The following is a 27,499-nucleotide window of genomic DNA, read 5'->3' on the forward strand; positions in this document are numbered from 1 at the left end:
TAGCTTAGCATCAGCTATTTGGCACTATGACACACGCGGGTCAAACTAACAGCAACCTGCTATCCATACACAAAAAGTGAAATCATTTCACAGTCGGGATCTGAACCTGCAGAAAACCTTACAGGGGACTTAAAGGGTCAGTTCACCCAAATTATGTATAAACATATTCTGACACTAACCATGCAGATAATTTTGGTTTAGTTCCAGTTGTTAGCTCCAGGAAAAAGCTAGTAAGCGGATGTTCAGTTGGGATTGACAAACAACTATTTCTGAGGTCAAGAAGAAACTTTCATGTTCAATTTGCTTTAATTTGTTTTGAGTTCTGTCATATCTGAATTTTGCATCCTCTCCAATACAATTGAGATGAATGGAAATTAATTTCATCATAACACATTTAAAAAAAAAAAAAAAAATCAACATCTGCAATACAATACAACATCTGCACAGACAAACACAGTTGGATGTGACGCAGTTCTCATGGCCTGCATGAAAAGTGTGCCCAGCAAACACTGGATTTTCTCTAAGTGTGTTTAGCATAGATCAGCATATTCATGAGAACACATACAGGCATACTTTTCATTGAAAGTGTTCAGTAACACAGTTTGTGGGATCACACATGCATGTCCCAAACTGAAAATATGAACTTGACACATTGATTTAAGTGCAGATGCATTAGTGTACATAGTAACATGTATGTACACATTACTCTAACTAAACTGCTATATTGTACATACAGTACACATACTAGGTTAGGGCTATGAAATGAGAAATAATTTCAGGATACTTTTTACTTTTTGTTTAAATCTTTGTCACTTGAACCTCTCTGGAAAACCTCTTAGAAAATAAAATTTTCTGATAAACACAACCATTTATGTTTAAGAGTTGGCAGTTAGCTCTGTTGCTCTGGCTGCTTGAACTAAAGCTCCATTCACACTGTGGCTGACATAGATTCAGATTCAGTTGAAAAGGAAAGCTACAGTTTATCACAACTTGGCTTTTGTTTCAGTGGTCAGTTGTATTGATTATAATAACACCAACGTAATTGCTGAGATCTTAATGAGTTGCAAGAGTTGTTGACATGAAAACCTAAAGTGAGCACACCCATAATTTGCTCAATAATCCCTCATTGCACAGGAAAATAGCACACGGTAAGCACAGTTGGTCAAAGTTGAGGCAGAAAGTGGGTCTGTAAACTGTGACCGTTTGAGTAATCATTTTATTGTCGCTTTTAGCATTGTTGCCATGTTCATAGATCATGTATAGAGATTATGGGAAATGGTCTTTGTTTGGCTACTGAAGACATGAATATTAAATAAACAATATTAGATCATTTACTTAATCTACCATCCTTATCCAGACATATGGAGTGAACCACATGACATAATGTTGAGTAAGACTATGTTCCAAGGCTGGATTTTAGTTATTTGTGTTATTATGAGTATCAATATGATTTTTAATTGGGTTTACATACATCTGGAACAGAACCCAGTTTCACTTTGTCTCTATTTAGAGACAGTCGAGAAAGTCTGCAGTGTGGATGGAGCCTAAAATCTGGAACATGCTTTTGCATCTGCAAGTCTGCTACATTACACACTTTGACCCAGGTAGATGTCTGCCAACCCACTTACATGTGACATTCATGTATTGTGCTACCAGAGGCAAGTCTCACATTGACAAAATCAAAATGTGTGAGAAGTAAAGAAGCACATCAGGAACAGAAACCTGTAAAATCCAAGGAGGTTTACATTTTTGAAAATATTTTTTTACCTGTTCATACTGGTTTATAGATGCTACCTAGTGCACACATTACATGTGTCAAGACTTGTAGACTCAGAAGTATATCAGAGCAGGAGTACAAATCCAACATGGCTGCAGATGAGAGCCCTTGGGGTAGTTGTCAGGTGTTGGGAGGGGAAGCTGTTCTATGTCGGTAGTGCTGGTTGCGCTCAAGGCTCCAGAAGAGATTTCAGTGAATTAAATACAACAGGAATTCCATCACTGTATCACAACTATTTTACTTTTTAAGTGTATTGTGAAACAAAAGTTGAGTTTTTACAATATTTTTTGCAGTTAACTTTATTGTAGATTGTCGTTGTTTATAAGCTTCGATGAGAATTATTTACGCTGTCAAAATGATAATGCACTTGATTCTTTTAGCTTTGTTAAATGAGGATTTGAATGCAGCCAGCAGGGGGCGCTCTTTGTCCGTTCCCCTCACTGTTGTCATGAATACCTCACTGTTACTTCACTGTTTACAGCACCAACATCAGCAGGAGAGCAGAGTGAATGCTTTTCATATAATAAATGTTAGAGCTGTGGACGGGGTTTCTGCTTGTAAATGATCCAGAAAAAGAATGAATAAATAAAATAGTCATATAAAATCCAAACTAACTTGTGTTCCATGCTGAATGTCACAGACTGATGCGGTCTAACAGTGCAAGCAGTGTGTGAAACACCCCAAGAGATTCAGATTTTTTCTGGCTGCTCAGGTTAAAACTTCAGACAAAAGGCAGCCTTTATAAAGGGTTTATAAGCTGTAACTAATTATTTTATTAATAGTTAATCATTTATTAATGATGAAAACAACTTTTGGTTGCCACTTGAAAATTCACTTTGGCTGGTGTTTATCCTCCTCCAGCATGTCACTTGCTTTGTCTTTTCAGCTCTGTAGTTCATCAGAAAGACTTAACGTTTACAAGTGTAAACATCATGGATCCCTTTATTAGTGACAGATATATCATTTCACTCCTATAACATTGTCAGACTTATGATGGACAGTTTAAAAAAAAAAATCGATGCAACAGAACCAGAGAAATCATCTGTCAAAACCTGGCGCCTCCATTACCCACAATACAAAAGTTCGGTTGGAGATTGGGGTGTGGAGTGTGTAATGTCGCTAGAACTGCTGGTCTCCAGCAGAGATGACCAGCGGGCTACAGAGATCTGGTAACTTCACTTCTTTCTAACTCCACACCATCAGATTTTTTTACTTTTCTAACTTGTAGTTTTCAGCCCCAACTGACACTGACTTAAGTGACACTTGAGGCAGTTTATCAGATTTTACACAGCTCCATCTGGTCAAGACAAAACACTTTATACTACTTTTTTCACATATGTACTAGAACTCCCCCAAACCTCAAAACTCACTTTCATGAGGAAAATTGGTTTATAAAGAAAACTGCAGTCCCAGGCCAAAAACTGTGCTTTGTGCTATTTGCATTTATCTGTCTTTTTGGATTTGTGTTTGTATGGCACATTTCCTTTTTTGGGATAACCAGGGTTATTTTGAAATGAAGAAATATTTGCTGTAAACAATTCCATACAATATACAGAATATGATGATTAATATATATGCCCCCTCAGCAAGAACTTGGCGACAGCAGCAATGAAAAACTCCCCTTTAACAGGAAGAAACCTCAAGCAGAACTAGGCTCTAGGTGGGTGGCCATCATGTGAGACGAGAAAGCACAAAACTATGCGGAAGAAGCCAAGTTAGTAATATGCATTAATGGGACATGAATGTGCACAGATGGAGAGGAGGAGGAGGAGAGAGTTGCTCAGTGCATCATTCAAAGTCCCCCGGCAGTCTAGGCCTATAGCAGCACAACTAAGGGCTGGTCCAAGGCAAGCCTGGCCAGCCCTAACTATAAGCTTTATCAAAAAGCAAAGTTTTAAGCCTACTCTTAAATGTAGAGAGGGTGTCTGCCCCCCAGAAGATGGTTTTATAGGAGAGGAGCCTGATAGCTGAAGGCTCTGCCTCCCATTCTACTTTTGGAGACTAGGAACCACAAGTAAGCCTGCATTCTGGGAGCGTAGTGTTCTAGTGGGGTAATAGGGTACTATGAGCTCTTTAAGATGTGATGTTGCCTGACCATTGCTGTTCTTTACAATGGTTTATAACTGATTTATAAAGCTTTAAGTTATAACTTATAAACACTTTATAGTGCCAATTAGAAAGTGGTACAGACAAATCTATCATTACAGGGATTATTTTCTGAATTCCAACTCTAAACTGAATGAACAAGTGTGAATGACAAACCAGTGAACCTCCTTCACTGATGAAGGCCTTGAGATACAGTAGAAAATTCCCAAAGAAGTTAGCAAGTGGAGCTTGAGATAAGATTACCAAATTGAGTGAACAAAAGTTTAAGATGCAAAACACAGAGTCGATTACTAAACCTTTTATTTGAAACAAAACCATTAAGAAAAAAACATGACAGGCTTTTAACAGTAGTCTCTTTTCCTTATTAAAATCTATTGTTGAAACATCAATAAAAAATACTTCATTGCATCAACTGAGAGCATAAAGATCCAAGAGACGCAATCCTCATCTTTCAACTCATTTTGAACATCAACAACTCATACAGGTGAGAGGAAGAAGGCTAGGCTAACAGGAGTAGTGCAAGATTCATCCAATGTGTCACCGATGTGCCACTATTAAACATCAGAAAATAAATTCGCACCAACTTTACAAATAAAGTTTATACAGTAGGACCCACTGAGAAAGAGAGCAGGACAGCACCAGTTCACCTGTAAAAACACCCCACAAGCCCCCAGCGCGCTTCAGAATTACTCCAAGTGTTCTGGATTTCTCTGCAGGAGGCATTTGACATTTAGTTATGAATTTATCACTGTCATAAAAATGAGATTGACTAAAAATATTTATATAGACATCTTAAAAGTCACAAAAGTATAACATATAATCTGACATTCATCCCACAAATATGATATAAGACACTTTACATAGAGAGAGGCCTAAATCCTAACAAAAACCTGCTGATTTTCACTCACAATTTTGTAAGGGGCAGTGATAAAGGGTTAAAAAACTGAATTTTCAAGTTAAGATTTTCGTTTGAATCATGAATGATTATATTTAAGTTTTATGGTAAGGGGTAGGCAAAAGGCTGGAAAGACATCCGGCTTTGTCTAAATCAGTCTTCATTGGTTCCATAGTGGCAATTCACCTCTACATGGTACAAAAATAACACAGTGAGAGGTTCATGTATGCTTTCAAATGCCTCTCTCCTCAGACCTCTGGATCTTTGTTGATGAGTCACTAGAGTATATTCATGTGTGCTTTATTGCACTAACACGTGTTTGCAGCATTCATCAAGGGTACAATTAATGATCTTTACTAACAGAGGGCTGCATAGTTCCTCTCATCACCGTGTGTTTAACTCCTGTCTAGTTTCATTCAGGCACAGCATTAAGCTAGGTGCAGTGTTCTACCACAGGTCCAGGTTTTCAGTTTTGGCAAAGCCTGGTTCTTTGCGGAGCTGCCAGTAGGTTCCGTTGTACAGCCACACTTCTCGGCCGGCCTCATCCAGAGCTTTCCTGAGAACGAAAAAAAACAAACAAAAAATTGTTGCTTTCTAGCAATCACCTTGGATTTTTTTTCTTTTAACAACATTAAACATTTAAAGGAATAGTTCTACATTTTGGGAAATATGCTTTTTAGATTTCTTAGATTTCTGCCAAGAGATATCGAGAAAGTGGTGAAAGTGGATTTTGTCACTTTTAGACAGAGCCTGGCTAGCGGTTTCCAATTGTTTCTGGTCTTTATGCTATGCTATGCTATGCTAAGCTAAGCCTACCAACTGCTGGCTCCAACTACATACTTTGAATTATTTATTTTCTTTCCAAGAGTTAAATGAGAAGATTGATACCACTCCTGTCTGTATGGTATTTCCCAAAATGTTCAACTACTCTTAACATTTTAACAATTAAAAATTTGCTGACAATTTGTAATGTTAGGTTTTTAATTCAATTTAGGATTCATTATTTCAGTTAAGTTTATGTTTTCAAATTTGCCATAATCAGACTCACTGATTAATTTACAATGTTTGTTGACCTAAACTGCAAAATAAATAAATAAATAAAAATCCCCTCAAACACTTTAAGAATGGAGACTGAAAAAAGAAAAAGACATGTTTGGTCAACTTATCAGATAAAAGTCCAACTTTACCAGCAGTAAAGATCATAAATTACATTCAGTTTACTTGTCATAACTTAGTCAAGGCTGAAAAAAGATAACCGTGATGATGTCATCAGTTTGGAGATTACAAATGTATGACAGAAAGCCTGTGTTAGCCATGTCTGTCAAACTCCATGCCCCAGTTTGTATTTATCAGGCAGTGAGGGTCTTATGAAGAGATGCTTTTGGTTGCATGATGGGAGATGTAGGATCAGCCTTTTTGAACTTAAAATCATAAAAAATACTAAAAAGTAGGATATATCTGCCTCTGCTGTACAGCATTTTGACCAATTTTAAAAACCTGTCCATTGTATGTCCATAAGGTTAGGAGACTCACAACACCTAAATTACTGGAGTGCCCCTTTAAAATATTGTTGATAAAAAAGTGAGACAATGTTTTGTTTGTTTCTTATGTATAAATATAAATTATATATTATATTGCTTCCAAATGTTCAAAAGAAGAGCTCCTTACCTGAAGAACCTGGGGATGTGCTCCTCTTCTCTCTTGGCCATCTCCTTCCTCCTCTCCCTCTGCTTCTCCTCCACCTCTTCCTTCTTTTTCTCTGCCTCTGCTAACTTCCCCTCCTCTAGGAGCCTAATGGAGAATGGAGTCACGGGAATTAAACAGCTGGTCATCATGGAAGATGGACGGTACAATAACTGGGATAAAAAAAGAAAATTGAACAAATGTTTCAGTTGAAATAAATAGAAATCCTGTTTGTACCTCTGGTCTGGTCTGAAGCGCGTGTCTGTAGGTGGAAGGACGGCCTTCAGGTCATGCGTCAGTTCATTTAGTTCTCTGGCGTAACATGAAAAGCCATAGAACTGGTGGTAGTCATCAGGCTGCACGTCTAAAAAAAAAAAAAAAAAAAGGAAATGACATCATACATGTAAAGGCTTGGAACAATGGACAATGTGAACTTGAAAAATCCTAAGTGAAGAACTGCAGTATTGCCATCCATTTGTTGTTTTTGTAATTGAACTATATTTGTCATCCCCTTCCATACCTATATCTTATAAGACTTTGATCAGCTCACCACCTGCTGCCTAATGAAGCTGACATGGGCTGGGTGATATAAACAAAATTCAGTTTGGCCTCAAGACATCTAAATCTTTGTGTTTAGCAGACAGGCCTGTAGAACTTAAGTTTGACTTGGTTTGATGAAATCATGAATCCTTTTTCTGATTTGAGACTTACTAATAGGTGGAATTGTCAATATAGGAATGCCACAGTTTAAATATTTTGTTAAGATTTTCGACCAATGACCAAACTACAGTCAGTCAAGTCGGTGACTCAAGTTGAAAGGTTAATACTGAACTGCAATGAGACACTACAGATGAAGTCTGAATCTGAATTAGTCAGGGGTTTTAAGGACTTTTCCTACATTCTGACTAGAATGGAAGTTACTTACTGGGCTTCCAGATACACTTTGGGGTAGACAGTGTGTCACAGAAGATGCCCTCATGCCAGAGCCCTCCAAAACGATGGACCACCTCTCCAGCCCGGTCCAGAACCACACCCTGGACCTCATTCTTACTGTTATCTGAGCTCCAATACCGAGACTGGAATATGAAGGAATCAGGGTGTTTAAACAGGAAGAGGACAAGAGAAGTCTATGTGTGTTATTCTAACTTCAAACTGAACTAGCAGTAACACATGCAAACATTAGAGGCGCTGTCTAAAACAGGACAACAGCAGTGTGTGTGTGTGTGTGTGTCCTGACCTTGACGAAGGTGATCTTGCAGGTGCAGATGTCACTCTCTGTGTTTCTGATGACCACCTCACCATAGTGCTCCAACCAGCGCTGCTGACTCAGCACGTTATGGATACACGTCACTGCCTTGTTCCATTCATAGTGATCACCGTACCTAAACACACACAATGCAATTATATTCAACACTTGAGTGGAATACAGTCAACAATTGACGGTTCACCACTGCTATTGTTGCTACCTGTCAAGCTTTCCATTCTCATACCACACAAACACTGTTTACAATAATAACAGTGAAATTCTTTGTAATTTTTGAAGCAATGGGTTCTGGATTTCAGACAGAGGTTGACAAAAGCAACTTCTCATTTCTTGCTGACAACGGCTGAATAACTGTCACTGGCAGATTATATCAGCTGCCAGGTAGCCATCTAAGCTAATGTTCTTTTTCCTGAGTTGAAAACTGTCTCTAGTTGACTTTTTTATTGTTTTCTGCTGACTTGTTTTAAAATGAGGATCCAATAAAAGGGGTCTTAAATAAGCACATGATTACTACATACATGATATTGTGCTAAGTGCCAAGCTACAATTGCACAATTGCTGTAAAGAGGAGGGGTTTAGGGAATTTTCTTACACGATTTGTTGACTGTATCATATGCTTGCTAAAGTACACCGTTAACAGGTCATGGTATAATAGACTTGTTAACATTACTGCATGAGCAGATGCTATCAGCTGTACTACTTGAAACTAGAAATTATTAGTTTATGACTTTTGCATTTTAACTTAATCTGCTGTACTGTGTGACTGGTGTTGTTAAAGGAGGCAGTGACTCACTTGGGCAGGGTAACGTTGACCTGTCCGCTAGAGATGATCTCCACTGACTTCCCCCAAAACTTGTATTTCCATCTCTGATCTGAGAGCAGAAAGACAGAGAGAAACAAAGTGTTATATTTTATTCCACTCATAAAAGTGGATCCAGCACTGATCACTCACACACTGCTACTACCTTGCCAGAAAGTGAAGTTTTCTGACTCTGCGTGGCAGGCTGAGATGGGAGGGTGATGGCTGACCTGAAAACACAACATCAAACACAGCGTTACAGCGTGTACTAAAGCCAGGTTTAGTTAGTATGTCTGTTTCCTTCTCTTTCTTTCCCATTAAACTAAGCTGGTTACCTGCTCACTGACGTAGCGGAAGCCTCTGTCTTCTCTGTCACTCTCATATGTTTCTCCCAGAACAGGGTTGAAAGGTTTGTAGCGATACCTCCAGGATGCCCAGGCATATCCGGAGATGGAAAACACTGCCATATAAACCTGGGATCATACACATTTGTTTAAATTGCAAGTAGAGAAAACTCCCCCCTGACCTCATCAGTTGTTTAATTTCATAGACAATTTATGATGTTCAAAGCCAAACGCACCATTCTCTCATATGGATCATCAATTTGGTTGGCTATGTCCAGCAGCTCGGAGTACTCCAGCTCTTCACTGACTCTCTGCAGCAAAGATAGTGGCTCATTGAGAGCGATAGGCATGGAGACTCTGGACAGGTCCTTGCCTATGTTGTTATACAGGATGGTCATGATGCCAATGTGGCTGTTGTCTGCTCCGGTGGCAGGGAGGACGGTGCGACGACCTGGATCACAGCAACACAAATCAGTACAAAGTAAAGTACAAGAGCCAAATGTGTCATGAGAAGAAGAATAGCATGACATCAAATATATAGGCACAACAGAAGCATGGAAAAATAAACAAAGGTAGGACTAAACAGGTCTCTTTCTTGAGCTGCTTTTTAAATAGGTGACCACATTATCCATAGAGTTTAGATCTACAAGGGACTTTGGCTCCCCGACTAATAAAACAGCACATAGCCTGAGGAGAGGCGATGTTTGATGAACAAACTGAGGAACAAATGTCCCTTCTCTTGCTGTTCTTACATAACCTGCAAGCTTTGTCATCATTAAGGCATATTATTAAACTTCTATTATATTTTTATAATTATATAACTTATGACAGTCATGATTTAGAGGGAGAAGCATCTAAAAGGAGGAGATGATGAAACGGACACGTCATGCATCACATGAATCAAGACTAAAAGTCTACAAAGCTATAAATAAGGGAAAGTAGCAAGTATCAATTTAGTTTTGTAAAGTTTTGTGAATCCTGCTCTCTATCTAGTCAAATTATTACTGAAATGCTGAGACCAGTTACACAACACTCCACTCATTTACAATATAAATTAGACAACACTAGTGGTGGTGTTACCTGTATCAGTGGGCACTGGGCTGGGTTTGTCAGGAGCGTTGTTCAGACTGGCTCGGTAGTTGAGGGTAGCAGTGGCTGAGGAGGAGAGAAGAGAAAGTCAGTCAATCACTCTTATCTTCAGTTTTGTTGGTCAGAATATGTTGGACTGATCATTCACTGGTGAGAGGAAAGGTAGGTGGACACTTACCATGTCCCTCTTCAGGCTCTGAGGTGCTTGTGGTGGTGATGTCACTCAGCCCTGACTCATCCGACGCTTCGGCCTCAGATGAGCTGTCGCACACGATCACCTCATTTGCATCAAAATACTCTGCCATGGAATCGGCCACTGAAGGTGGACGGTGACTATGACTACGACGACTAGATGGTGTCCTCTGTGAGGGAGCGGAGAGGACAGGAGCAAAGAGGAGAAAAGGATTTGTGGTTCAAACGACGCAGTATTATCTTTCAAATGAAAAAAAATAGTTAACAGGCATGTGGAGTAACAGGCAAACAAATGAGACACATGCAAGACAAACACACGCGCACACACAATCAGAGCTGGAGGTTCTGTCCCACTGATGCCACCCACACGCATTATTCTGTCAGGCTCTTATGTGGAACTGTCCAAAACCCATTCAAGTAGCTAACCTCAACCACACCAACCAAATTACACTGTCATTCATTTGTTTTTGCTTGTAACAGATTCAGGGCAAAAAATAGCACCAGGCACCAGCCAAATGCTGGTAAAATATGCAAATAGCTGGTATATTTGCTTCACTCACCGGCCAAAAAAACAAAGGAAATCTACTGGCTTGTAAAACTTCAACATTCACTAGCCATTTGGCTGGTGGACAAAAGAGTTAATTTTGTACCCTGAACCGACTGCATCAGGAGGAAAGAATCACTCTGTCCAAGATGTGCTCTGCTGTCATAGCTTCTGGGAGAATCATGATTTTCTGTGCGATTTTTAGATAAATGTCATATGCAAATTAAAATGAATGCAAATGGCTGACAGTGAGATAAATAAAAGATGTACAGTACCAGTCAGAAATTTGTACACACTTCCTCATTCAAGGGAATGGGAAGGTATGCCCAAACCTTTGACTGGTACTGTATGCAAAGAGAAACTGTCTTTCACACACAAACGCACAATGCAGAGTGAGTACACACCTGGTCCACACGGACAGTGCAGAATGATTCCTCAGTAGAGTCAGAGGACAGGGAAAGCGAGTGGACTTTGGTCAGATGAGACTGTATGTCAAGCTGAATGCACATATGCACAGATACACACACACACATGCGCAGACCAGCCATGCAAGACACATGAAGAAGAAACACAGAAGATCAAAAATAAATGATCAGAACCATCATGCAGACTCCAGAGCATTCTCACAGCTCTACTCTCCTGTGAGCGGGGAGGACCAACCTTCATCTATATGGTGGTCTACAGTTTTGGTGTTTTTTTAATAGCTCAATCAGGTCTTTCTGCTGCACTAGTACTGCCTTTTAAAATATTTTAGTAGATTATTTAAGTTTTCCACCAAGTGTTTATTAGGTTTTTATGAGGAGTAATGGAGGAGCAGGGACCAATAAATCCTGAATTTTACTCCACTGTGTGAGTCAAGCTCCAAAAGAACTGGTTCCTACAATTCCCATAATTCAGCGCATTAGTGTCTTTCATTAAACCCTCCCAGCCTGATAAACACCTGTGTCTGTAGTGCAGGCTTTCTATTAATTTTTTGCTGAGAAAACTGTCAACTGTTTTCACAGGCTGAGTAGTACTCCCCGTGATGAGTGAACTGATCTTGATGTGTAAAAATCGGTGGAGTGCCCCTTTAAAATCAACAAAACAACACAGTAAGTGCAATAGTTATTTATTGCTGCTGGCCTCTCAATACAGAGACTAGAGGGGGAATGAACTGACTTGTTAACAGTTGAGTGTGTTGCTCACAGTGAGAATGCATGGTGACCACCAACAAAATAAACCCCGGAGTCACATCAACTGATGATGGTTAAAAGACAGCTTCATGCAGCACGGACAGAAAACAAGCAGGCAGCTCAGAAGAAACCTCACGCAACACCAAACAAGAAGGGTTACAGAAAGCCGTCAGTTTGACAGGAGGAATTAACAAATCCCTCGATTGGCATGACTGCTTAGTTTCAGTGTGTAACAACAATCATTGTATTTGTGTGTTGAGAAAGGGGGAGAGAAAGACTTGAGGTGTGTTTCGTCAGGCTGCTGCAGAAATGGGCTGCGCCTGTGATAACTTGTGCCTGTCTTGCCTAGAAACAGCCCAAACCTGCTCAACAGTTTCACACAGCACTTCAAAAGACAGCAAGGGCTTGGTCTCCATTGTTTTGCAGGTCTATACTAATATTTTGTGCCAATAATCAGTGTTTTAACTCTGGAACTCTGGGAGGAAAGTAAAGAGTGGAGAGGGAAAAAACAGACACTACAAAATCCATGTCAGTCTTTGTTATCGTCTGCAGCTTTTGTTTACAGCTGTTTACAGTTTCAAGAAGTTTGAGTTGTGCATGTGTGTATGGATTAGGGTGTGTGAGGGCGTGTGTGTGTTACCTCAGACAGTGTGCTGCACAGTGTAGCGAGCTGATGTGAGGTGTTCTGCCTCAGGTCTGGGCCAGTCCAGGCCTGCCTAAGTCTCTCTCTCTCCAAGGTCAAAACCTCATGAATGGACTTGAGAGAAACATGAACTGCAACATAACATACAGAGGCTTTATGAATTACAAAGACAGATTTCACTTAATGCACATACAGTATGACGCCACTTGTAATAAAGATTAGGAGAACAAAAATGTTGCAGAGTAGTAGCTATTACGTTGTAAGTATTTTTTAACTATGATCAAAGTAATTTAATAATGGCTTTAAAAAATGTCCACAAAAGTGGCATTGTGAAATTGCCAAACTAAACATATTTTTAGGGCTGCCCCCTAATAGTTGATTAGTCTATGAAAAGAGTTTTAGGAAAAAAAAACAACAACCCGAAACTCCATTCGGGAGCTGCACCTTGCCAAAATTATGTCAAAACCTAGTAAGGCTGGACCATGTATGAAACACTAGCAGGCATTTAATTTGAAAAGACGGATACAGGAAGTGGCGACACGTGGTGACACCAATGAAGTTACGCATTTGCTCGGCCGCTTTAAGTGGACCAATGGCGTAACTTCACTCAGTCAGTGACCTGGTCTGCTGCTAATGACTATTAGGCAACTAGGATAATCTTTGGTCGGGGGCAGCCCTACATATTTTTGATCCACTGCAGCTTTATGTCACCAGTAGGTCTCTGAGGTCCTCTGATCAGGGTTTGTTGGTTGTTTCTCTCTTCGAATTCAAAACTAAAGACTGTGCTTTTGAAGTTGTGGCTTCAAACTTTGGAACTGTCTCCCATTGGATCTGTGGACTCAATTCTTTCTCTACTTTAATTAAATAAAGATAAGTCTTTTCATATAGCATATTGCTTTGTCTTTCTTTTACCTTGTATTGTAAAGTGGTTTGTGACATGTGGTTTGGAATGGTGCTATATGAATAAACTTGACTTTACTATGTTTGACTATCAAAATTGTCACTGATTAAGTTTGCTGATTGATTAAATCAATTATTTAACAGAATTTTTTTGTCCTGTCTAAAATAGACATTTCTCATTAAAACCAAATTCCTATGTAAACCTATACAGAGAAATCAGTTTTTAGATGAGAGGGCCGTACCCCTTTGGGAAACAGTGCAGATGTCCTGGTGGAGCTTCTTGGCCTCAGGTGAGGAGACCTGAGGGTTGGACAGCTGAGAGTAAACGTATTCCGGGATGGACTGAACAGAACCGCAGTTGGTACTCAGGTGGCTGGAAGTGAACTAGAGAGGACAAGAGAGAGAGGAGGAACTTTTTTCATTTACTTTCATCTTCTCCATAGGAATGAACTTCATGAATGGACTATTTTCAACCCTTCAGTTACATACTGACAGCAGACATTGTGTTACGAAATTCAAGGCCCATGTGATTAGAATTCACAGAACTAATTTACACAACAAAGTTAAGATGAAGAGGTTAAAACTACAATAAAGATTCTCTGTGGGTTGCAGAATGATGATCAAGTGTGAGAGTATTAAAGTCAGTCTTACTATTCCCCCCATGGCTTCAACACGGGACATGGTCCTGGAGTGACCAACTCCTTTCCCGGTCTTCCTCTTAGGTTTCTCCAGGGAGAGATTCTGAAACAGAAAACAAGGTTAAAGCTTCCTTCTTTCGTCAGTTGAGTCATAAAAGCCTCAACATAAATCCTCACCCCACTGTTATTTTTCCAGTAAAATGCTATCTTGTGCAATGCAGAAATTACACTTTTAGATACAAAGTAAAGACTTTTTTTTAAAAACTCAGTTGTTACCAAAAAACTGACCTGCATGCTGATTCGCATCTCTAGATCAGTGTTTGTGACTGGCAGGCCTCCCTCAAGCCAATGGAGTCGCTGGATGAGCTGGGCCAGTTCTGTCAGCTCTGCCTGACAGCGAGCCAGATCTGACAGACAAAAGAGTCACACACACAAAAAGTGTATTCAAATAAAGAGAGTCAAAGATCAAGTCATCCCATTTTTATTTCTCAATGTGTATGTATTATGAATATGATTAAATAAGATTGTAAACCGTCTTTCACAGATTACAGGTGGTTCTCACCGTTGGAGGTTGCATCAATGTCATGGGTCTGCTGCAGCCAGGCTGACACCTTGCTGGTGACCCCTGGATGTGATGCGACGGCTGGAGCAGGGGTTCCCGCCTCTGCTTGATACAGTGATGCTGAGCTGGCATAGTGAGACGGCTGGACAACCAAAGCACATAAGTTAACGAAACAATAAAAAAAAATACACACATTTTTATTTTCTTCAGTTTTCTTTTAAACAACTATCAGACAACTGTCATTGTGGGCCGTACTGTAAATAATGATGGAATGGTTTGTCAATTACACAGTCGATTAACAGAAAATAATCTATTATAATTTGAATAACTGATTAGATAGTTAAGTTATTCCGTAGGTAGAAACACAAAACATTTGCTGTCCACAGAAGTCAATTTGGACGTTTCTTAGGCAAGGCAACTGACTGATCTATGAAAAACACAATGGCTATTTAAAGCCCTGATATAACCTATTTTTGCTGATGCAGTTTGAGTTTCTGTCTCTGTTTCTGTTTCTTAAACCAATAAGGTGGATCTTCTGTTTATTCTAAATGCAACATGCATCACTTCCCGTACAGGAGGGAAGAACTACCAGGAACTGAAGCTATTTCCAAGTTATTCAAACTGCACACTAATTAGATGTTTGTATGTACAAGGTTATCAGTATGGAGCTGATGATCACTACAAAAATCACCCTCTTCCGATGTGTGTTTGTTGTTACCATGGATATTTTTCTTAAGAATGACACAATTCATGTTTTTTTGTTGTTGTTGTTTTTTTGGTCAGCAAGAATCTTTACTGACCGTGGCTCTGTTTTTCTGAGCGAGAGTTGATATAGCTGGTAGGGTGGTCTGACCCAAGGAGAGAGCATGAAGGACGCCATGATGGACACTCATCGCCTCGTTTTTCCTAAATACACGATGAGCACACAGCTTGGTCAACCAGATATAGAAGAGATCATGGCTCTTTGCCTAAAGGAGAGAGAGAAAACAAGGATATAGGAAGAATAAGGACAAAGTGTTTACCTCACTGGAGGCTGAAGAATTACCAGATGTTTGCTTAATAACTTTATTTGGATCCTCTAAATTTTATAGGTAGTGAATTATGCATCTCAAGTCATTGTGTTCTTCATATTCAAAGCTGTGTAGGTTACCTTGAGGTGGTAGAGGTTGTCTCCAGCATCCAGGTCTATGCGTTTGGACTTCTTGTTGATGGACATGACAGCCAGGCTAACATCCAGAGAGCCATGCAGCTTTCCTTTCTGAATCTAAAACACAACGGCAGAGCGGATTTTCAGCAATTCTGTTATTACCTATTCAACAAACCGAGCTGTTAGACCACACTGGAATCAGCTGAGTTTATGGCTCTCACTATCCATGATGTGTGCAACAGTGTAGTGTTGGCACCTGCATTTTTGTCAATGACTTACATCTTGCTGCAACTTTGAATATTTCAGAATTCCCTTCTCCAGCAGGAAGTATCTCTGAAAAGGACCAATCACAGTGAAGAGTGAGAATGAAAACAAAGAATTCCCAGTGGACACTGGAGTTATATCATGCTGACTGGTTTGATGATAACACAGTGTCAGCCTATCATGCTAACCAGCAAATACTTATATGTTGAATAGACACGATTTACTGTAACAAAAATGTGTAAATACAGCAGAAAAGTTATATATTGTCCAATGTGCGCTGCACTCACTTTGTGCCAGCCTTTGAGTGGGTATTTCCTCCTTTTCATCAAGTAGCCCTCACAGATCCCAGGGATACTGAGGTCCAGAGAGGAGCCAGGACCTGCACACTGTTCCAGCTGCTGCAAGTCGTCCATCACCTCCCAGTGACGAGACTAACAGAGAAAACACATCAATTATGACAAAATACACCAAATTACTGAAAGACAGTCTTTACACCTTAAGATTGAATTTCCACAATATGACAATTTGGCAAGAAAAGAAAAAAGAAAAAAAATATATAAGTCAATATATCTGGTCCATAGACTAAATCCACCCATTACAAACAGCTGTTATAATGGTTTGAACATGTAAAGTTGAGGTGTTAAAGTCCAGGGTCCCAGCTTAAACCACTTAACCAAAAATTATCATAATAATCGTTTTTATTTATTGATTGGGATAGTGTGCAGTTTTAAACATTAAAGATGCACCGCACCAGAGTTAGTTCAAAGCTAATTAGCATCTGCAGTCCCCCACAATCAAAACATACAACAACAAACAGTACAAAGCAAAACACACACAGAGCACAGCATACAAAATACAAAGCTACACACACAAACACAACAGCACATCACATACACTCACAATGTCAATTAGAAATTTATAATGTAAACTTGTAAAATTAAAAGAAAGACTTCCTGTGCTAATAAGAAGACCATAGATAAAGTTTAGACTCAGTGGTCACACAGCTGATTGGTCTTTAGCAGATTTTTTAATTTGGCCATGAATGTATTGATTGAATAATAAATAAATAATTTCCATTGGGTTCTGCACCTCAGAGCGCCGGCACCATCCCGTCATGCAGCCCTTTACTCCTCTACCATGTGGGAGCGGTGCCTTTGCTATGGGCTGGCTCCACTCCCCCTGCCCCGACACACACATGTTACACACTCCACACACAGACACACATCCATCTACTCTACCCCCTTTCTTTTTGCTTTACTGTCTGTTATCTCACTTGGTTGTTTATGTGTCCACGTACTTACTCTAACCTCACCTGTTTTGTACCAACTGTTATTCACAATTAAAAAAAAAAAAAGTTATCTTTTAGTAGACGACTATTTGACGGACCCCATTTAACCTTTTAGATCTAGACTGAAAGGAAACTTATGAGAGCCCATTTCTGCCAAGCATAGAAAAAACAAGAATGAAAAGTTGGAAAGGTAAAGGAATGATAAAAATGAATACTAAATGGTAAAAATTGTCAAAATTTTGACTTACCTTATAATTTTGACTAAGTCATAATCTTGACTTATTTTGTAATTTTGACCATGAGTATTTTTATTTTTGTCATTCCTCATATTTCATTTATGTTTTTTCCTGGTGGAAATGGGTTTCCATAAACTTATTGTATAAAGATAATTGATATAGATGAGACTGACAAAAATAGATTGTTGACAATATTATTGTTTGTTTTTTTAAACACAGTTAAGGCTGCAGGATTTCAGCCAAGTGTGTTCATACAAATTGACGGCATCTTATGAACAGAATGTCACAGGTCAAAATACATTTCCTCCCTTTTGTGTTGGAAGAGATAAAACAGTGCATCTCTAAGTGGCTAAAATTGTGAAATACAATAAAATACAGTCCACAGAGATTGATACAATCACTATGGAGTCAGATTTTGTGTCTTGTTACCTGCTTTGAATGTTTGGAGGAGCCAGTGCTGTTGTTCCGCGAGTGGCTAGGTATGAATGCACTGGCCGGGGATTTGTCAAGGCCGCTCATCACTGATTGGCTGCTGCTAAGAGGGGGCGGACACACCTGAGGGTCCATTGGTGCAATGTGATGAGGAAAGCGTTGCATGGAGTGACAGGACCTTCAGGGCAGGATATGTCTCATTGCACAGTACACGGCACTGCAGAGGTCAATGAACAGTGTCACGACCAGCAACATGCAAAGTTGTATTGCAGTATGGTGATGAACAGATCATGAAGATGTAGGAAAAAATTAAAACATTGCACAGTGACAAACAACATCAACTTCTAACAAATTTAAGACCTTAAAACACACGTGAACAAAAAAGATAACTATTGTGACACCTTGCCTAGAGCATTATCTAGCTGGAATGTTAAAAATAATAATAATAATAATAATAATCCCATTCTTAAAATGATGTTATCACAAGTTTACAAAAAACCACATGCGATGAAAATCAGTATCTTTACTGTTACAGAATAAATATACCAATCCTCAGTGTCTCCAGATATCTCACTGGTAAGGTCACTTTTTTGGAAACTTTGCATGAATAGCTATGATTTCATTTTCATTATTTGTAGTGGCTAGATCTCACTATGTGAAGCATTTTCTCCATGTTGAATAAAATGTCGTAACTCCTGATTTAGAAAAGGTAAACATGTACGTACAAAAAACTGCATCTCAAGCATTGATTTTAAAACCCACTGCAACCAGAAAATTCATGGCAACAACAAATATTTTACATTCTTCTCATCTCAAAACACCTTTTATACCCTGTCATATATCTGAAAACTTACATCCCTTATATTGCTATTTAACTCTTCATCAAACAAGGTCAGCAGCCGGGAGGGCAAGTACACTTGACAAATATATGTATACGTACTCAATAAGGACTTATATTTGCTCCTTATATTGACAGACCATTCCAGCTCTCAAGCTTGATCTTCTTGTATTGGCTAAACAGTTAAATATACAGTACACACACAAGGGCAGTAAAAACTACCTTCACCATCTATCAGTGGGGATGTGGGTCTAAAAGTCACTAGATCACTAGGACAAACAGGCAGACAAATAGATGCATAATTAGGATGAAACCACAGTCAGTGAATGACCCATTTGATGTTCAGTGGCTCTTCCTGCTCTCCCTCCTCCACAACTGCTGGTATTCCCTTTTCTTATTCAGCAGGTGAAAACAGCCGGTAAAAGGAAGTGTTCATTGTTGAAATTCCAGTCTAACGTTTCGAGAGGCCTGACCAGATTCTGGTGGCAGTATGTTGTCAGTGGCTGGCAGCCATTGTCACATGATGTATTCAGAGACAACTGGGCTGTTTTCCATTTTAGCTTGGGATTGATAGATAGACCTGCCTCACCAGCTGCTGTCCCGACCAGAACATCAACTGCATGCTTGTTTTTCCTTCTTGTTGATTATTAGATCAAGTAAAACTATATTATCATCTGTTTCTGGAAAAGCATGCTGAAATCAAAATTTCTTAAATGAAGCCTCCCCCCCCCCCCCGCCCCGCCCACCCAAAAAACAAAACAAAAACAGCTTTGTCTTCCAGTACCCAGAAATGAATTGACCTGTAGCCCTGAGTGACAACTGGACAATATGACAACATCTATGAATGCAATGATCCAAATTTATAAACCTACAGATATTTTCTCATACTGTTAATTCCATTCATATTGTCTTTACTGCAGTAGATTCCCTACTAATGCCACTGTAGCAAACGCAAGTACATAAAACCATATACTGAGGAAATGGAAAGCAATACTTGAAACCAGGAAAGCCTTGGTGACACAATGGCAAATAACAAAATGAAACACACCTGTGCTGCCTTGATGCTTGCTGGCTTCCTTTGCTGCAAAAAAGCTTAAGAATTCCCTTCAAAGTTCCCCTTCATGCCGCAAAAAGGGATTCTCCCATGAACTTTCCTTCAGTGTCAGTGTCCTCTGAAAACTGCCTTTAACTCTGTGTCACACTGAGAGCAATGCCACACCTGACTGATGATGTGCTTGTCAGACGAGTGCATATCAATGAGCAGCGGGTATCTGGGCGGGGCTGACAGTAGAGCAACACTCTTTACCTGACCAAACAGGCCTACCAGCTCTTTCATCACAAGGATGACAGAGATTTGCAACAATTTGTTGTCAGCGGATGTGCATTAGAAACATTAAGAGCCCTAAAATGTATTAAATAACAAATTCTGACAAACAAAGGCAAACAGTAGCAACTACTTTATGGGGGATTTAAAACAGTCAAATGTCAAAAAAGGGGGTTACATTTCATAGAAGGATACATCACACTTTTAAATGCCACCAACAATTAACATTTTACTTTTGCAGCATAACTTCTTTCATGAGGAAAGTTTCTTTTTTTTAAATAATGAGTGTCCAGAGAAATAATTAAAAGTTAAAAGAATTAAGTTTTAGGGATAAGGCTGGTGCTATTCTATATATTAATCCGCACCGTTGCACTGGGTGAAATGTTCCTTCATTACCATAAATCAGAATCAGGTTTATTGCCAGTACCAGTCAAAAGTTTGGACACACCCTCCCATTCACTTGAATGACACTGTAGTTTATTTTGCTTCAATCCCACACACACACTGCACTACTGCAGAAGATACTCTCTAGAGCACCGCTGAAAATAGTCCTCAATAAACACACCAATTAAAAAAAATAAAAAATAAATTATTTAAAGATGTACATGTTCAATAGGAACCAATGGGCTTGGGGAAGGCTGGAAGGTGGAAGAGTAAGAGTGCTAAACAAACTGCTTGAAGCTGTTAACATACCATGCATTCATTACAGAAAAAAAATCTCCCACAATGTGTTATAATATCAGTGATAAAATAAGGGAAAAGGATTACCTACTGGTGCAGCAACAAAGTCTGTGTCTATCTTTTTTCCTTCCTGGCAACAACAGTACATACTGCAGTGCTGTTAGCAGCCAACTGTGTCATACAGCGTCACATTTCTGACTTTCACCATCAACACACAGACACATTACTACATCTGGATGAAATATTTGCTACTTATAATGCTGAAGATTCTGCTGTTGTGTTTACCTCTGTGTCTTTGGACAAGAGGATCAGGAGAGGAGACCAGACTTCCCCGTGGCCAAAAATTAAGTGAATCAGTTAGTTCTTGGAAAGAGTTTTCCAGTTTGTTGGAAGCAGAGAAGAAGAAGAGTTGAGGCCAAAACATTCCCTGCATGCTTTGCACTACACATCACTGATTACGCATCTTGGTAACAGAATCATTGTATAAAACATTCTTAGCACTAAGCGATAAGCGCTGTTGTATTGTTGACACCAAGCCTTTTAAGGCTGTGTAATGTACGCCCATATGAGGGACATATCTGAAGGGATCAACATCCCCATTTCTCTCTGTTCCTAGCACACACTGCACTTGTCTATTTTGTAAGGTTAATTGGCTCTATTTTATGGTACGAGTTCCTTTCAATAATTATGTGAAGCTAACATAATGAAATTGATGATCATAAAATATGTTAAGGTTTGGTTCATGAAATTTACAAAAACACTTTTTCTAATTTACCTCTAATAATGACAAGCCATGCAGATCGTTTTGGCCTTTAGATGTCTATCTGAGATTTCTGCTTCCATCACACTGCAGTGAAAGTGAATGAAATTTTGTTTATGGGACTCACAGCTTTAAACAACGACATTTAAAAAAAATCAACAGCAATGTGCCTCTCCCAAAACAATGTCCAGTTACTCTAAATACACAAACCTCCCTGAGTGTCACAACACCCAACTGTGACTCAAAAGTTTTCAGAAAACATCTGCATGACTCAAAACTACTAGAAGTGAGATTTTATTTTTGTAATTTGAGTAAATTGACCCTTTAACATAGCCAAGAAATTTAGATTTTATTGCCAAAGATAAAGACATATAGCACCAGTCAAACATTTGGACACACAATGTGAAGCTGTGTAGCAACTTTTTGAATGAAATCTGCAGTGCAACATATCAGAATTGTTGTGATGGGTGGTGCCACCACTGGTATATGGTTCACAAGTCTTCGCTGGTCTAAATTTCTCCATACATTCCCTATGAATATTCAACTAAAGACAGTGAGAACAGAAGATAATTAGTCATCTTCTGACTTTGGGTGGGGGGTCAACATCACAGACGACCATCCTTGGAACTTTCTCAACAGTGGGGAAGACACAGCAACATCTACATGAGTTCGGGGGGGTAAGGAAGGGTAACATGACTCAACAGCTACCATGCATAGTTGAAAGCATAAACATGATGCATCACAGTGTGGTATTCTAGCTGTAGGCCAAGGCTGCCAAGGACATTATCATGACACACCTATTGGACATTGAAGCAAGCTACAATCAGGAGCTCAGGAGGGCTATTATCATCATCATCATCATCATGTTCTTAACTCTCTCAGGTGATCATTTTTTTGATCTCCTATTTGGCAGAGGATTCAGAAACAATATTCCCTCCGGCTGTCACTCATAAACACCCAACTGCCTTTCTTTAGTGGACATCCAGGCACGTCGTCACAAAAATATGTAATCAAATCCCCATCTATCACAGCTAATGTCACAACACTAACTAGGACACAGGAAGAAGTTCAGAACAACCATGATAAGTATGCGGTCCGTCCAGTAAACCAGAGAGAGAGAGCAGGGACTGAGATACAGCCCTGAGGATATTATTTAACAAACACTTCTACAACTGTGACCTTGCTGGGAGAAGAAAACAAGGACATGTGTCACTTGTAGAATACCAACAACATATTTTCCTTAACTCACTGTGGGTTTCAAGTCCTCAGTTTCAAATCCATCAGCTTGAAACACTGGTGTACAATGACTACAATATCTAAATGTTGTGACTCTGAAACATTCCTCACTTAAGTCAAGCCTGTTTTGGCTAAGCAGCAGCTACCAAACCTGAACGCTAACAGAGGAGCCAGTTTGATGAAAAAAATCCAGGAGTTTGAATGTGCCAAAACACGGCACATCAGTTTATAATGAGACAGGACCTTAAGATTATTGTCACTATGATAGCCTTCGCTAGTCTTATCTGCTGTCTTGACAAATCTGATTAGCCTTCACAGTGCATTGACAGATCAAATTGTGTTGGGGAAAAAGTTGACCTTGGCTTTTTACCAGTGCCCTCTGTGTTGGCACAGCACTCTATGCTAACACACTGGTGTCATTGAAATGGCTGCGTTGCAGTGTTAGTGTCAGTCTGAACATGGTCTAAAGCTAACATGGAATGGCAATATGTAGTTCTAAAGCCCACTAGCTGCTACCTCAAAGAAAAAAGGGAATTAACTGAGGTCATTAAGAAATGCCCACTCCACCCTCTCATAATTGTCAGTTGTATTGAAGAGGGCAACATTAGTAATAATGTTGAGTATCTATAAGTATGCAAAATATATATAGATAAGAAGAATCATGAAACACAAGTCCATGAACATTTTTCTTACTGATAAAAAAATAGTAGTTTATGTCATGTGTTTTCATATGTATACTTCCAATATACAGTATCATTATCTTATATTTTAAACTCTCAAATGTCAATTTCACTATTGGCCTCAAAAATCCAGCAGTCAGACTATAATAAGTTAGTTCTCATGTTACTTGATTTTTTGAAACAGTGACTGCCATATGAGTGCATGTCCTGGAACTCAGCTGTCTGTCTAACAGTGGCTCTGGGTATGATTAGAGCTTCCAACAAAGCCTACATCCTGCCAAACTAAGCCTTGAGATTTTGACTGTAGTAGAAAACAAACTTTGTATTCAAGATCAAATGAAAGTACACCGCTGCTTAAAAAGAAAACTCAAAAGTTGAAAGATGCTATGCTGCTGACCAACATTGAGGATAGTCATGGAGGACTGACCACAGTCAGCAGGACGGTGGCGGATGGAAATCAGATGTTGAATAACTCTGCCAACATAACCTCACTCCATATCCACAGCTAGAACTTCTATGAAGTCATCAAACATGGTAGCTATGAGAACAATGGTACAACCTGACCAAACCAAAGAGTGATAACAGATTCATAAAACTGATGCAGATTGATTTAAGGGAAACATTTTACAGAACAATCTGTACAATCTCGTTCATGTCTATGTGATGTCACCTCAGACAAGGCTGAGACCTGAACAGACTGGTTCTCTCACTCTTCTATCCTCCATCTTTCACTCCCTCCCTCCCTCCAGGAATGTGCCAGAACAACATGCAGAGACTGTTTGGCCACATGTGGCTGGTGGGAAGTTTCTGTAGGTACACAGAGTTTACAAAACGGTGTTTACAACCCAATGCTACAGTTTTGGGTGAAGTTTTGCACTAATATGTAGGACAGAGGGGAAGTGAAGACTTGTCTGCTTTAACATGATTGTCGATATGAATTACCACAGGAGCTGAACATCAACATAAGCACATCAACACATGAGAGAACCAGGAGCACTCTTCAATTTAATTCACCTATTTCTGGATTTTTGTGATTTTCTAGTACCACCTGGAACATGGAAATCTTAGCAGTCTTTGGTAAAAGAGAGTGAAAAATGGTTTGATTCATAATTTTAGTTTACATCCTAAAAGAGGTTTGTAATGGCGGCCATTAGGGCTGGTAATCAAACCTAAATTCTTTTCTGGTAACGACTGATGTGTGTCCGTAGCCCCAAGTATTGAAAACTGCCGAGTACCTACAGCTGACATGGAATATCTGGTCAGATTCGTAGTCTTGTTTACTAATTCATGATTAGACTATGGTTGCAACTAATCATTATTTACATCATCAGTTAATCTGACAACTGTGAATCATTTAGTGTATGAAATGTCATAAAAAAGTAAAAAATGCTCATGACAACTTCCGGGAGCTTTAGTCATGAGTTCAAATGTATTTTGTCTGAAACCCAGAGATATTCAGTTTACATATAATATAAAACAACATTTGAGAAGCTGGAACCACAGAATGTTTTTGTTCTGTTTCCTTTACAATTACCTCAAATTGCCATCAACTGATTACCAGAATTAGCGTTGACATATTTTCTGTGAATCACCAGATTGATTAATCGACTAATTGTTTCAGCACTACATCAGATAATCCTGATTTAAAGATCAAAATTTGGTCAATTCTAGACTATTTTATTTGGGCACTGTTCTTACAAAGCTGCTTGTGTTTAAACATTTAACATTTGAGAACTTTGCTTTTGTTAAATTAAAAAAATATATCTTTAGATGAACATGTCTATCTTTCAGTGTAAGTATAGGTACCAAACCCAAGTATCGTATTTGCACTTGTATCAAAAAAATTTCAAACAACACTCAGCCCTTCTACACAGAGCATGAAGAACTGATTATTTTCATTATTGATTCAATCTGCCAAATAATTTTATCTGTGAATCGCTTTGTCTATGAAACATCAGAAAACTGAGAAACATGCACATTACCTAATTCCCTATACCCCAAGGAGATGTTATCAGAACTTTTCTTTTGCCAAACCAACATTCTACACCCCAAAAGATATTCAAGTTACTATGTTAAGACAAGCAAAAGCAGCAAATTCTCAAATTTCAGAAGGCTTAATCATCGAATGTTTGGCATTTTTGCTTGAAAACTAACAAATCAACTATCAAAATAGTTGCAAATTAATTTTCTGTTGACTGTTGGGCAGCAGAGTTGCTCCGCCAATAAGCTGGCCACGGCGGTAGTCATAGAGCCCGATCAACTGTGTGTAAAAGGGACAGCTGGCATGGTGGGACAGGGAGCTGACACTGTTGTGTTACAGGTCACACCTCTGAATCCAGAACGCTGGCATGTTATGTAAAAGCACACATGGGGGCAGCATTATGCCGGCTTTGTTTGGTTCAGTGTAAACAAGCAAAGGTGGATTAATGACGGATCTTCTTTACGGCTATAATGCGGGATCTCTGTATAAAAGAGCCTGGTGACTGTGTGGTGGGGATAATGTTACAGGACTAGTAAAAAAGAAAAATGCCTCTGTGCCTGTTTGGGAGTATTTTGGGTTTAGTCCCTAATTCCATATATAACTTTATCTTGAGATGACTTCTTCCAAATACAAAAGCAGTTTATTAGCCACATAATTTTATTCAACTGTCAGTCTGCTACCACCACCCGCACACCATCTCTGTTCAGCCCACTGATGTTTCGGCATCCTCTGGCAAGAATCTATGAAAGAAGGGCACTTACTCCCCATCTATTCATTATTCTATGGGCCATAAGTATTTAAACCCAGCAAAACTTGTCCAAGCAGGCTAACTGCATACTAGACACATAGCACTGTTGGCTAGATAATGTCACACATGCTACAATGACTTCTATCACCAGCAGCTCAGCACTGTTTATTTTTGTTTGTTTGTTTTTTACACAAATACCGACATGTACTGTATACCATGGTGAAATGTCAGAAAGATATGAAGGCATGGAAAGTAGATACCACCCAAGCCTAACTTTTTCATCAAAACGGTACGAAGACTCCTCGAGGATTATGAAACAAATGTTGCTAAACGACCTTCTGGGTTTTTTCAAGAACACCAGGTATATATATATATATAGTCAAATGTAACAGTAATAAATTACAGAGGCCAAAAACAGTACAAATGACACTGAGAAATAATAAAACTTCTCAAAGACAAAACAACACATTTGAATGTGAATTCAGCAGCAAACAGCAGTGCAGCAATCTACCAAACCAGACTACACACCCAACTGTCTTGTGGTGAAAAGAAGAGCATCCAGTCCCTGAGGACATGTAGGAGGCTTCATGAACAGGTTTGTTTTATAGGATAAGTGAACAACACCATAAACACCGCCATAGAAACAGAGTTAGAAACACCATATGATTTTATAAGTTATGCAAAGGAGTTTTTTTTTTTTGGTCTGACGGCTTATTAAAAACATCATTCTGTATTAACGCTTGCTACTTTCATGCGAAAAAAGGAAATGGCGCTAAGCGTCAGTTCTTTGACAAAAAGAAAAAAAAACTGATGAAAACAGAGAAAAGTAATATATGTTGACAACTTATTGCATCGTGCATATTTTGAAAATAAAAAGAGCCGATTAAAAACGCGTGAAGGCCCCTGACCAAACTACAACATGATTACTAAAACGTTTCTCTCCGTTTTATAATTGAAATAGTATCAAACGTTTAACTTGCCGTCAACTAAAACGATAAAATTATCCATTTCTCTGAAAACAACTCACCTGTAAATTCTTTCTTGTGAGGTTATCTTGTCCGACTGCAAGCCACCTGCTGCACTGATGAAATCTGTCTTCAAACCCGTGCGTCGCCTCGAACCTCCCCTGCTCAGGTGTCTCCGCGTGGCAGAGATTTTGGCGGAGAGTTTCGCAGGTGCACCTGCGGTACAGGTGCATCATGGGAACACCGTATTTCAACTCATTTACAATTCAATCTTGGTTTGGTAAACTAAATAATCATCAATCTTAGACATT

General features: G+C 39.2%; 1 protein-coding gene across 2 annotated transcripts; it reads right to left on the reverse strand.

Annotated features, from left to right (window-relative positions):
- Positions 1-4,166: 4,166 nt before the first annotated feature.
- Positions 4,167-27,400, reverse strand: LOC121884391 (oxysterol-binding protein-related protein 7-like). Of its 2 annotated transcripts, XM_042393178.1 has the most exons (23): positions 27,251-27,400; positions 17,973-18,192; positions 16,307-16,450; positions 16,035-16,088; positions 15,759-15,872; positions 15,409-15,576; positions 14,609-14,750; positions 14,335-14,453; positions 14,060-14,149; positions 13,651-13,792; positions 12,506-12,639; positions 11,098-11,190; positions 10,136-10,319; positions 9,949-10,023; positions 9,105-9,319; positions 8,860-8,997; positions 8,691-8,754; positions 8,519-8,597; positions 7,699-7,843; positions 7,387-7,537; positions 6,699-6,825; positions 6,447-6,569; positions 4,167-5,334 (listed from the first exon to the last, which is right to left on the reverse strand). In XM_042393178.1, exons 2-23 carry the CDS (start codon positions 18,138-18,140, stop codon positions 5,226-5,228), a joined length of 2,778 nt encoding a protein of 925 aa, XP_042249112.1. In that variant the 5' UTR covers positions 18,141-18,192; positions 27,251-27,400; the 3' UTR covers positions 4,167-5,225. The 2 variants fall into 2 exon arrangements, with proteins under 2 accessions (XP_042249112.1, XP_042249113.1); XM_042393179.1 differs by lacking the exon at positions 11,098-11,190.
- Between the last annotated feature and the right edge of the window lie 99 nt (positions 27,401-27,499).

Source organism: Thunnus maccoyii, chromosome 18 (genome assembly GCF_910596095.1).
Source record: "Thunnus maccoyii chromosome 18, fThuMac1.1, whole genome shotgun sequence".
NCBI classification, from domain to species: domain Eukaryota; kingdom Metazoa; phylum Chordata; class Actinopteri; order Scombriformes; family Scombridae; genus Thunnus; species Thunnus maccoyii.